This window comes from Macaca thibetana, chromosome 8, assembly GCF_024542745.1.
Source record: "Macaca thibetana thibetana isolate TM-01 chromosome 8, ASM2454274v1, whole genome shotgun sequence".
Taxonomy (NCBI): Eukaryota; Metazoa; Chordata; class Mammalia; order Primates; family Cercopithecidae; genus Macaca; species Macaca thibetana.
The window spans coordinates 56,933,702-56,947,324 of NC_065585.1; the positions used below are offsets into that span (position 1 = coordinate 56,933,702).

The window sequence follows — 13,623 nt, forward strand, 5'->3', positions numbered from 1 at the left end:
AGAAGTCAGGAAGAGAGCCCTCACCAGAACCAGACCATGCTAGTGCCCTGAGCTCAGATTTCTAGCCTCCAGAACTATGAGAAAGTATATTTCTGTTGCTTAAGCCACGCGGTATGTGGTATTTTGTTATGGCAGCCAGGACAGACTAAAATGCTTACCAAGTTTTAAAATAGTAAGTTTATTATTAGCTCAGTGGAAAAAAGAAATACTATTATTACAGATACCTACAAAAACCTCCTATGCAGCAGCTGTGTTCTTTGAAGGTGGCTTGACAGGGTGGCCATCACCTCCTGGGATGCTCAGTAGAGCCTTGAAAAGATGTTGAGGGCTAAGGAAAAAGTGGATAAGTGCATTTTCTTAGCACACTAAGTGTTTGGTTGTGGACCTGGACTGTATGGGAGCTTACATAAGTTTCTACCACTTACTGTGTAACTTTGGTCAAGTCCCATTGCCAATGAAAGTCATAGTTTCTCAGTCTGTAGAATGGTAATAATAATAAAACCTAATTAGTATGGAGGGGAGTACATAAACTAACACATTAAGCACCTAGTACTCTACTGGGCACATATGACTATTAACTGATACTTCATTCTGTCACTTGCGTATTATAAAAACTATTTTTTTTAATTCCACAAGCGTTGGGGCATAATAATAGTCCTGTGTACATCAAAAGACTTCAAAGGTCCGAGTGTATATAAAAATAAGTTAGGTTTGCCCTCAAATAAATCTCAATAAAATTTATCTGACACACATGTAAATGCTACTCGTAAGTGCATTGCAAGAAATTTACTCATCAATGGTAAGTAACTAATAAATGATTGCAATAATAAACATTTTTTCATACTCAAACTATGTCTGACTCAATTGGGGGAAAGCATTTAGAGAAAGGACTGAGGGATGGTTCTAGAGTTTTGAGGCACTAGGGGAGCAGCCCAGTCTAGGTGGAATGCTGAAGGCAGGGATGGTGGGCAGGGAAAAGGCAAGAGAGAACACTCTGAGAGACTGCAGGCTCCATGGAAGAGTAGTAGTGTCAGAAAGAGATGCGTGAAAATCCACCTAAGATCGGCTTCTCTCAGCTTCTGTATTGCAAAGCTGTGACATAAGTCTTTTTAGGTGACCTGTGCCCCCAGGAAGTAAATACCAACGCTGCCTTTTATGGGCTGGCTGACTGAGCAAGTTCCATAGCCTCTGAGAGCTTTACTGGTAAAGCAGGAGTAATAAAGTTTAGGTCATGACATTTCAGTAACAAGTTCAGTGACATTTATAGTTCATAGTAGATGCTCAATAAATAGTATTTCTTTTATGTTATTTTTTCAGACCCATGTATCAGAGTTCTCTGGCTCTCTGGCAGGAAACACGTTTTCCTGACCACCAAGAGAGTAGCCCTCTTTTCAGTGAAATGCAAAGAGAGTCATAGCATAGGTACAACAAATAATAAAACCTAATTATCAAGTTTTCCAGACTTGAAAAAACACAGGAGACAAGGAAATAGATGATACTTCTACCTCTGGAAATTTTCAATCACAGACGTTCCTTCAGACCAAGAGTTATGCCAAGCCTTTTGGGTTTTGTAGAGGGGGTTAAAATGGACAATATTTTAATCCCTTGTTTATTTCAGAAGTGCTATACAAACACTCACATGCTTCAAAGCAGCTTCCTTTCTACTGTATTTTTCAGTTTTTTCTTAGAATCACTTTTTAATCCTAACCAAATGGAGAGAAGATAGAGTGCTAAAATACCCCATAGCATTTATCTATTGCTACACAAAAAATTACCCCAAAATCCAGCAACTTAAAACAACAATTCATTATCTCACATGGTTCTGAAGGTTAGAAATCCAGGAGCAGCTTAGCCAGGTGGTTCTGGCTAGGGTTATTTCATGGATACCCATGTTGGCTGGGGCTGCACTCATATGAAGGGGTTGGAAAATTCACTTCCAAGCTAACTCACATGGTTGTAGAGGAGGCAGGGGTGAGGGGAGGAGGGGAGAGAGAGAGAGAGATAAGATGGAAGTCATGGATGTATTGTATGACCTCACCTTGGAAGTCAAATACCATCACTTCTGCCTTATTTTGCTGTGGCAAACTGATAAAATGCTGATGGACAATGTGAGTGTGAGATCAGGAGGTGAGGATCACTGTTGTCATCTCAGAGGCTGGCTCCCAAATATTTCTTTAGCTTCTCAACTAGGGAAACCAACTGTACGCATATTCTGATAGGACTGCAGGTTGAGAAGACCTATTCCATCCTATCCATCCACTAAGCACTGGAGAAATTTCTACTAATCACAGGTTTGGTGATGATTTCTGATTTTTATTTCTAGATATGGACTGTAACATTTTAAGTATTTATATATATTTAAAATTAGAAATATGTTCAAATTTATTCCGTCAGTCTTTTAACCTACAGGTGAATATTAAGAGCATCAGAATTTTTCAGGGCAATTATGGTATGTGCTACAATCAAGTTATATATGAAAGACTAGGTATACACAGATGTAGAGGGACTGAATTGATCTGGGAATTTGGAGAAGGCTTCACAGAGGAGATGACTTTGATTTTTGTTTTAAAATATTAACAAGATCTTGCACAATTGACAGAGTCAAGCTAGAAGATATATATTAGGGGAAAAAATGCTGAGTTTCAACAAGTTTTAGAAGACAGAATGCAAAGATGAACTTTGAAAAGCTCCAACACTAGGGGAAACTGTAATTCATTGAAACACATATTTGATAAAAGTGTAAGCAAGGCAAAATATACCAAAATACATTTAACAAAAATGTAAGCAGTGCAATGACAAATTCAGAACTCGGGGTAGTGATATGACCTCTGGAAGGAATGGAGGAGCCAAAGTTTTGGGACCACAAAATCATCAGAGAGAGAGATTAAGTGATGCTGGTGATATCCAAATATTTTAGTAGGATTATAAGTGTTCCATAACAATTTGTATGTATAAAATATTACATGATCTTTTTTTAACATTCAGGATATGTCAGCAGGGAAGACAGTATCTGAAAATGCATGGAAGGGTAAAGGACCTTGGAATAATATATAGACATAATTATGACAAAGAAATGACAAATAATTAATTATCCTTCATAATATACAGTTTAGTATTCTAACATTGTATTGGAGTATACAAAGGAAAGGAGATTTTAGATACAATTGAAAGCAACAAACTCAAAACTCAAAATCTTGCAAAAGAAGCAAGTACTATTTCTGTATTAAGAACCAAGAGACTGATTTCTCCTTTGTTGCCTGCTTGGTGATAAAATCAAGGCATATTACAATTAAGGATTTCAAATAATGTGAATTAATGATAAGTTACAGCAGCAGTTATTATTTTCATCATTTGGAAAGAGGTCCGGTGCATTTTAATTGTCTGAAGCTCATCATGTGCCAACAACTTTTGTTCCTAGTGGAATTCAAATTACAGGGCAGTACTTTATTGAACAACTTACCCTTTTAAACTATTGTGAAGCTGCAAGCAAGGTTTAATTACATTATTGCCAATCATCTGAAGAATGGTAATTACTTGGAGCCCTTGGCCAATGTTTCTGATTAAAAGTAGTGTAGAGTACTCCACAGGTCATAAGTTCATATCCTGGTTCTATTAATTTTCTTCTAAACCTTACTTTATTCCTGAGACAAGGAATGACTCCACCCTTGGAAATGATGTTAAGGAAAAATATGAATGATCTGAAGAGAACAGATACATGAAACAGAATGACTTTGGCTGTTATGACCTGTTTGCTATTATGTCTGTGTTGTTTTTGTCTTTTTGTATTCCTCTTTCTAGCCAAAAAAGGAAAAAAAAAAAAAAAAAAAATCTGAGACCAAGAGACTCTTTTCTTGTGAGAGGTTTGAAGTACCTTTAATAATCAACTGGGTTCCTAGCCAAAATTTTAGTTTTGACTGAAAGCAATATTTATCTTCTTAAGAGTAAGACTGACTTTCTATGTGTTTAGGAACAGAGCAGGGTCTGTTTTTTCTAGTGAAGGGGACCTGATATGCAAGGAGGAGAGGATGGAGGTTGGATTTTTTTTTTTCCCCTGTGAAGATTAAAGCAAGATATAATCCCTGTAAGTCCACGTCGGGACTTTCTTACCAAGAAGTTGCATCAGTTTTGCTAAAAGAAGGTCAAGAGTATCTGAAGCTATTTTCTGAGTCAGCACTGTCTTCTGACTGAGTTCAGGTGTGACTAGCTGTTCATGGTGAACTTGAATGCCAGTTCGTGAGTTTTCTGCTGTTCGTTCGATTGCCTGGGCTTCTTTTGTTCCTTTGTCTGCTTGATAGATCTTTGTTTTGCCATTCAGTCTGCTGTTGGTGAAAATATCCTTTCACTTAGCCCATTGATAGCATGCTGCAGCCAAAATTGACTCATGTTTTCTGGGTGTGGCCATGCTCCGAAGCTATCCTTCTTCCCCTTAACATGGTATTTAGGGTAGCAATAGGCCACGTGGTTATCAGATTCATATTTTAACTAAGGTGTCTCTGATTCGAAATTACAAAGGTGTTCATTGTAGCATTGGGGTTAGATGTTCCATATCTAAAAATGAGTATAACTTCTTTTCTTTCCAATCATCCTCTCACCTGTGAGTGCCCCCAAGACACAATCCTTAGTAGTCTTCTCCCTAAATTACATACTTCCAAACACCGTCATAGTTATGCAACTCTTCATGAATAACTTCCTCCTTCCTTCTGTTTTCCTTTTTTTCTTCCTCCTGTGACTACGATGTTCCCTAGACAACCCCCAATAACCATGCTCTATTAGTATTTTTACTCAGGTAGACCACAGGAAGTACTGTCAATGGCTCATTGTCAATGGTATGCTAATGTCATATGAAGAGTCAATCTTATGATCTCTGTGACAGACTACTCCAGAGTGGAAAAAATGTTGGTTATTCGCCTGGCTTTGGGTTCAAAAAATAGTCTTCTGAAGGCAATTATCATAGTACATTATAAAAATGGTTGGAAAGAAGTTTTCATGGAAATAATGCTGGTTGAAATTATTAAATATTTGCATTCATGGCGAGTATTCATGTGAAATATTAGCCTTCATGTTCAATCACATTAAACTTTTCACTTAGAAGCATAACCCTTAGAAATGTAACAGCACCAACTATTTGATACATCATATTGCCCAACTAAATGTTTAGCATTAAATATATAGATGTAGGACCACCTTTTTCTCCCGTAATGCATATGGTTATGATGATCCAGAGTGAGCAAAATGGAGAAGTCATCAACAGGGGGTTGAATGCGTAAAATCACACCAAATATCTCTGCAGAGTTTTTACTCCATAGACTTTACTGTACAAGTTTACCACAGGTGGAAATTTTCAGTGATGAACAGCAGCTCTTAAGATAAATGTATTTGGTTCAGATTATGTATGAAAAGATTAGAATTGGTATTTATAGAGCTAGGACTAGCATTCTAGTTAGTATGACTAATAGCCTATAGATTTTATTTTACATTATTATGTTTCTATATTCTATGCTAGCAAAAAATTAAAGCTTTAGTCTAGGAGTCAGAATACCTTAAGTCCCAATCTTAGCTCTTTGCTGTTCCTGACAAGACTTGTCACCTTCATGCCTTAATTTACTCATTGGTGTAAAAGTAAGGAAGGTATCTGCCCTATATTTTTTACTAAGTTGTTAGAATTATATTATATGTGAGGCATATTAAAGTAAGATGTTTCACATTATGTGTTTCATAATTAGAAGAGTATTTTGACAGCAGTAGTATCAGTTTCCAATGCTGCTGTTCTTCAACTTTTATTCTTTTTTCTTCCCTTTTGGATTCTAAATATCTGTGACTTTATCACGACCACCTCCTCCCTTGACCCTTTTTTGAACGAAGGATATTGGATTTTTGCCAGTAGGAAAACCAATGATGAAACCATACTAATAGTTGAAGGAAAGAGTTCCTCCTATTTTTCTTGGGTAAAATGTTGATAATACCAAATTGTCCTTTTCAATTCTGTATTTAGATATTAGTTACAATAACTTATTTTCTTCTTGTTCACACAGGAAATGACTTATTTCTTGTGGCAGTTCATGAACTGGGACATGCTCTGGGATTGGAGCATTCCAATGACCCCACTGCCATCATGGCTCCATTTTACCAGTACATGGAAACAGACAACTTCAAACTACCTAATGATGATTTGCAGGGCATCCAGAAGATATATGGTAGGTTACTACTTTTTCCATTCGCTTAATCCTGTAGTGAAGTCCAGAAATTCTGCTGTGTTTTCTTCTTTGAGATAGATGCTCTAAGAATAAACAGATAACTACAGAAAAAGTATGTAGCTGGCCTACTGGCAAAACTATTCTATCAATTGAATTCTGTTGGCAAAGGTCCCAGATATCTTAATGTATAGATTATGGGAACATGTTAAGCACTGATGAAATTTTCTTACTGAGTTTGGTTGGAAAACCTGCAGTTACAGCAAAGTTCTAATAAACTTTAATTTTTAAAATTCAGGAAAAAATATGTAATAAGTGAATGTAACAAAAAAAAAAACAGAAAAATATAAGACTTTCGTATATAAAATGCTGAGACTTTTCTACAAACTGATAGATTGACTCACAGTTTGTGAGAGTTGATGTTAGGTATTTCCTAGACAAAACACTTTTGAAGGTCCACAAAATACCCTTATATGATAGATACAAGAAATTGACCCCAAAGTCACGTAATGATTTATTGACCTAGAGTAAGAGTTAACAAACAAAGGAGTGAAATTAACAAGTGGTGAAGTTTATCAATACAGAATACAAAACAAATTTTTAGTATAGTAGTGTCATTTTTATTCACTCAATGAATGCAAATTAAGAGAAAAGAGAAAAGACTATTATGCATATTTACTATAATCCTAACTTCCTCATACAACCATTGACCTTTATAAAGACATTTATTTCACACATAGTAGCAAAGAACTTAACATTTATAATTAACATATAGCAAATATGCTTTACTAAATTAATGAAGTGAAGCTTTTGTTTTTACAATACAAAGACAAACGTGTGCTATCTGTATGTTAATATCCAGTGTCCAAAAGATGTCTTTTGCATTTTTAAGCAGCATAGTTTAAGTTCACTAATTCGGTTTGCATTCATTTATTTTCTTTTAATTTTAATAACTCAGTGGTAAGTATTCTCTCAGGGTTAAAATAGATTTGTGAAAAAAAAAGGTCAATTTTTGTGCTGCTCTTTAGTTTTCTGGGATACCAAGAAGAGAGAAATGTCTGACTCAGTGCTAAATATCTCTTTTGTTGAATTGAGCTGTCCTATGTCTAAGTGTGTGTCATCAGAAATTCTTCTTAAGTGGTTCACTGAAAGAAGTCTGTTTCTCATGACCTCATGAATTAGTAGTCTAGACTGAAGGTCTGCAAAAGAATATTCTTCCCATACCTAAATATTAAGTGCAAACAGCTTTACATCTTTTTTAAAAAACATGAATCTCTTGAGAATGATGCTTAACATCTGTACCAAATTACATGTGTAAACTTTGTCTTGATTTAGAAGCCCTTTTGAGAAATACTTCTTCACATTAATATTTTACTGGTGGTGTTTTAATCAATCGGTATTTTAGATTCACTACTTAAAGGAAACACTCTTCCAGCAATTTGTCAAAATATTTCATTAGAAGAAAACAGTGAAAATCAATAAAAGAGTATAAAATAGTTTTGACACATTGGATAGAATAAACTTTGCTTAGTTAATGTTTATCTTTTGGAAATATTTTCATAGAATCATTATCTATTGAAATCTAGGATTAACTTTGTTGGAGCTTACTTACATGGCTCCAGTATTCCTTTTCATTTATTTATTATTTATATACCACCTGCTTCCAAAAAAGTTCTGAAGGCAGCTTTCCCAAAAATAACTGTGGTGAAGCTATGAAAAATATTATTAAAAATTAACAAAGTATACCTAGCTACCTGGGTCCAGAATCTAGCATGATAAGGATAGTTTCAGATAGACTTGGCAATGCTTTTTGGGGGTAAGATATTTTGTCTTTTGTTTTTTTTTTTTTTTTTCCAGAAAATATACAATCTTAAAGACCTCTTAGTTCACTTAGTCTGTGCCCTCTGCTGATAAGTGATTGTTCTCTGTAGCATATTTTCCAGCTCTATTCCAGTTTTAAGTGAGCCAAGCACTGTCCTCATATTTTCAAAAGGTCCACCTGACAAGATTCCTCCACCTACAAGACCTCTACCGACAGTGCCCCCTCACCGCTCTATTCCTCCAGCTGACCCAAGGAAGAATGACAGGCCAAAACCTCCTAGGCCTCCCACCGGCAGACCCTCCTATCCTGGAGCCAAACCCAACATCTGTGATGGGAACTTTAACACTCTAGCTATTCTTCGCCGTGAGATGTTTGTTTTCAAGGTAGGAGACCGTGATTTTTTTTTTTTTTTTTTTTTTAACAGTAGATCAAGTGTCTAGTGTTGCTTTAGAAAACAAGTTCTCATTCATTCTAACACTACCTTCCCAGCACTCTCACAGTTAGAAAGTTCAAAAAAAACATTTTAAAAAATAAATGCACAAATGGGCTTAAATGTCTAGCAGAAGATTGCTGTAACATTCTATTTTGGGAATGCATTTATGTCAGCAGAAGCTAAAATGCCTAAAATGTGAGGGTAAAAAAAAATGCTGCATGTTATGAAGAGATAAAATAGCATAATTTGAATCATGAATAGGAGCTAATAGGGATGATTTGCTTGGGAGCTTAGCCACTTCCAGGCATACTGCAGCTATTGTATCTTTGGTTTACATATCTTTATGAGATCCCTGTAATTTCATTTGACCATTACAGCATTGTTTTTCAGGAAGAGCATTGATCATTTTGTTTGGGGTCCACGGGTAGCCATTTGAGTTAAATCTCCTCTATGAGGCTATCATTTTGACTTTACATATATATGTTATTGTTTTGATATTGTTAGGCAATTGTATGTAACTAATTTATATAATTTTTTTTAAAGGCTACAAGCTGAAACTAATTTTACATTTGCAAAAATACTTTTAATGTTGGGGTCTCAGAAAACAACACTAATAAACAGTATATCAAAAGTAAATTATATAATATTGGAAGGTGAATATAATACTGAAAAATACTTTCCCCCCCCGGTATTTGTAAGACACTCTTAAAGACTAAGAAAGTAAGTTTGGATGTTGGTAGTAGAGTATTAAAAGAATCACGTTTTGCCAATATTATTTATTTTAAAATAAAACAATGTGCTCTCAGTTTTGGTGGACATAAATCAATAAATAATCATATGCTCTTCTACTTATATGCTGCCTATGTAATTTTCTGTCTACCAGAAGCTATCATTTAAAAATACAGATTTCATATAATTTTAACTTGATAAAATGCTCTATTTTCTTTGTTGAAAAATAATATCTGGATTTGATATAATATGCATAAAAGCATCATGCTTTCCAGGAAAAAATCAATGTGTTTCTTCAAGCACATGAATAGATTTTTGAACTCTATAAATGCCCTGTAATACTTTATTTGATATCGCCATTCTATTTCAAGTAGTTTAATAAATTTAGATTCAAAGAGTAAAGAAAATCTTACTTTTGTTGCTCATTGTGTTACTCTGCGTTACTCATATTGTTAGTCATTGTGGCTAAGCCCACAGCAACTAGTTGAAATGAACACAAAGTGCAATCTTGTTTATTCCACAAGACACCTGATGAAAACTGAAGGATTGGCAGAATTTCAACATTGCAGGCTTTATACCTTGATATCATAATAATAACACTAATGCATCAACCTTATCTGAGAATATGATGTGAAATTGACTCTGGGTACATTATTTTTTCATTATTCCTGTCTATCTTAAGTAGGTTGCTGATGTCAGAGGAGACTGGTGTCTTCATATCTAGTGATCGCTTTCAACAGCCTCTTTGCTCTGCACATTGTAAAAGTTTAGTAAGTGCGGTTGACTAACAAAATAAAGTCCTGTGATCACTGGTTCCTGAAATCAGGAACTGATAAAAAATGCATGGATCAGACTCTCAAGTAGAAATGCAATAACTGCTACTTTCAATATCAAAACAGGTATATAAAAAATGTAAGTAAGGCATGCTTCCCTAAACTCTGAGGTTATATTGGATTCCTTTATCAAAATCCCTGACAGGACAGAGTTTCTAAAATCTTCCCTATTTTCATTTTCTCACTAATTCCAAGAATTATTGCTTTCTTTCTAAGAATAATTTCTCTGGAAGATAACATCTTCTAATAGGCATTTTTTTCTTTGTAATATCCATTTGCTTAGTGAATGTTTTGTCACATAATTTCATACTTTTTGTTTTTATCTCATCTTTGATAGAATGTGTCTGTGTGCCCAGTATACTTTCCTAGGCATCAAGAATGTGTGAATAGAAACTAGCATCCCTGTCTTTGCAGAGCTCATTTTTCAGGAATGAAGACAAACTTGAACATTAATACTTTTAATACATAAGAGTAAAAGTAATGACACTGAAACAAAGAGAAAGTACTGAAGTCTAATCAAACAAGAAATTTTACTGAGATTGGAGTTTTAATGAATTTTGAGACAAATTTTCTAGGCACCTTAAAGAAGTGGGTGGTGCAGCAATAGGTTTGTGTATGGAGGGAGAAAAAAACAGACATGTTACTATCTAGTATAAAGTGATAATCTTTTAATTCAGACATATGCAACACTGGATAGATGTAAAGAAAGCATGATTGCATGATATCTGACTCTTAGTTAATAGTTGTCATAGATTCGGTAACCATTATGTGTCTCTGACCTCATAAAAACACTGCAAGATAGATAACATTCTGTTTTACAAATTTAAAAAACTGAAAATCAGAAAAGTGTTGTTCAAACACTTCTAAGAGGTAGTCAATAGCTGAACACAGGTCTACGTGATTCTAAAATCTATGTTTACCCCACTAAACTTTTTGCTTTGTTACCTGAAATAATTGAGAAAAGTTTCAAAAGAAAAGTAGACTTTCAACTATATTTTGAAATCGTAAGTATTCAAGAAATATTTATTGCCTTCATACTGTACGGTAGATGTTATTTTAGGCACTGGCTATGTAGCAGTGAACAAAATAGGCTACACTTGGGTTTCTTGCAAATTGCATTCTAGTCTTCAAGGTGGACACGTGGGTGAGAGGCTTCACACAGATGTTCCACTTGTGAATGTCACAGAAGGATGTGAGAATGCTTACATATGACAGAGCCTGGAATTCTGTTTTTCAATGCCAATGACAGCTGATTGGTCTCCTAATTTCTCCTCTATACTTACTTAGTCTAGACTGCCTTTACTTCTAAATTAATGTCATTACCCCATATCTGATCTTTCTCCCATTTCAACATTTCTTCAATGTATACATCATTATTTTTCATATTTTGCTTCTTATTGACTGTCTCTTCAAGTATTTTGAGTATTGCTCATTGTTTGATCTCACTCTTATTAATATGTTGATTTTCTACTTTTGTTTATTACAGACTCTACACAATTTAGAAGTGTCTTCATCTCCTCAACCCTTACCCATCAACACTTATTTTCTCCTAAATTTTAATGTCTGGGGATAGCTTCTTGAGTCTCTGCCTATCCAAATGTTCCATCCTCAGCATCTTCTGATGTCCCATCTTCTCTGATTGATTCTCTCTAGTGATTTTTATATTCTCTATATTCATTCAATTAGCATGTTATTTATTTCTGTCTTCTCTAATTATTTCTTACTGAAATGTGTTCCTCAACAAGATTTTTACTTCTCCAGAGCGGAGATCGGTTCACGTGACCTTCATAGTGCTCAGTGCTAATGAATAGGGATGTCATTGTAAGAATTGCATAATCAAACGGTGGCAAATATTATTTTTATACTACGATAGTCAGGCTAAATGAAATCCTTGAAGCATTTTATTTTGGTAAGTTGTTATTCCTTGCCCAAAGATTTCAATGAGTATTATTTATATAAATTCTATATGTGTGATTTTTCAGCCAAAAATAAGAAAATCTAGATATAAGCAAAAGGTAATATCATCAGATAATTTTGTTTTCTTGTAAGAAAGAAGCCTTTCTTTATAGTAGAACTTTCAGCATAATGGTTTTTGGTTGTGAGCTTCTTCTCAGAGAATCTGATTGACATTGCACTTTCCAGGCATCCATTTATTTAAAGTGAGTTCACCTAGACATGTGTTTCTGTAGGAGGTGGGATATGTATATACATACATACACACAGACACACAGAAACACACACACACACGCACACACACATACCCTTCTGTCCTTATGCATGAAAAAATTAAGCCATGCAGCTTTATAATCTTTAGAGAATGTAAACCACCTACTCTAAGAAAATGAGAATCAAAACAAAATGCCAAAGGAGAGAGAAACAAAATAACAATAACAAAGAAGCTTTGTCCTTACCCTAGAAAAGGTGATTTTAATACAACTCCTTGAAGAGTGTAAGCTGTTATCAGTAAACTGACAACAGCAAGATCTGATTGTTCAAATGAATACTCTCAAAGCACCTTTGGACTACAAGATAAGAACACTGAATATTTTAGTTTTTAGTTGTGTAAAAAAAGCAGAAGGCAAGAATTAGCCAAAGTTGTACAGAACATATTTCAGTACACAATATTTCACTATGTATGCATGAATGCATATAGTGGTAACTATATTCTTTTGAAGCTGGAAATAGAAAGAATTGTATACAGCACTAGGAACTCCTTTAGTGTCCAAAAAGAAAGGATAGTTGCCTTTGATTACTGACCAGTCCTTTTTTTTTTTTAATTTATTATTATTATTATACTTTAAGTTCTAGGGTACATGTGCATAACGTGCAGGTTTGTTACATATGTATACTTGTGCCATGTTGGTGTGCTGCACCCATCAACTCGTCAGCACCCATCAATTCGTCTTTTACATCAGGTATAACTCCCAATGCAATCCCTCTCCCCTCCCCCCTCCCCATGATAGGCCCCGGTGTGTGATGTTCCCCTTCCCGAGTCCAAGTGATCTCATTGTTCAGTTCCCACCTATGAGTGAGAACATGCGGTGTTTGGTTTTCTGTTCTTGTGATAGTTTGCTAAGAATGATGGTTTCCAGCTGCATCCATGTCCCTACAAAGGACACAAACTCATCCGTTTTTATGGCTGCATAGTATTCCATGGTGTATATGTGCCACATTTTCTTAATCCAGTCTGTCACTGATGGACATTTGGGTTGATTCCAAGTCTTTGCTATTGTGAATAGTGCCACAATAAACATACATGTGCATGTGTCTTTATAGCAGCATAATTTATAATCCTTTGGGTATATACCCAGTAATGGGATGGCTGGGTCTTATGGTATGTCTAGTTCTAGATCTTTGAGGAATCGCCATACTGTTTTCCATAATGGTTGAACTAGTTTACAATCCCACCAACAGTGTAAAAGTGTTCCTATTTCTCCACATCCTCTCCAGCACCTGTTGTTTCCTGACTTTTTAATGATCGCCATTCTAACTGGTGTGAGATGGTATCTCATTGTGGTTTTGATTTGCATTTCTCTGATGGCCAGTGTTGATGAGCATTTTTTCATGTGTCTGTTGGCTGTATGAATGTCTTCTTTTGAGAAATGTCTGTTCATA

The 13,623-nt window shown here is 35.1% G+C and overlaps 1 protein-coding gene across 1 annotated transcript in view; it reads left to right on the forward strand.

The window, feature by feature from the left end:
* The window catches only part of MMP16 (matrix metallopeptidase 16), a 294,102-nt gene that overhangs the window by 195,412 nt on the left and 85,067 nt on the right, over positions 1-13,623 (forward strand). Inside the window, exons 5-6 of the mRNA XM_050801222.1 lie at positions 6,033-6,194; positions 8,185-8,396. Coding sequence (XP_050657179.1) covers positions 6,033-6,194; positions 8,185-8,396 — 374 coding nt within the window. The remainder of the gene's footprint in view (positions 1-6,032; positions 6,195-8,184; positions 8,397-13,623) is intronic.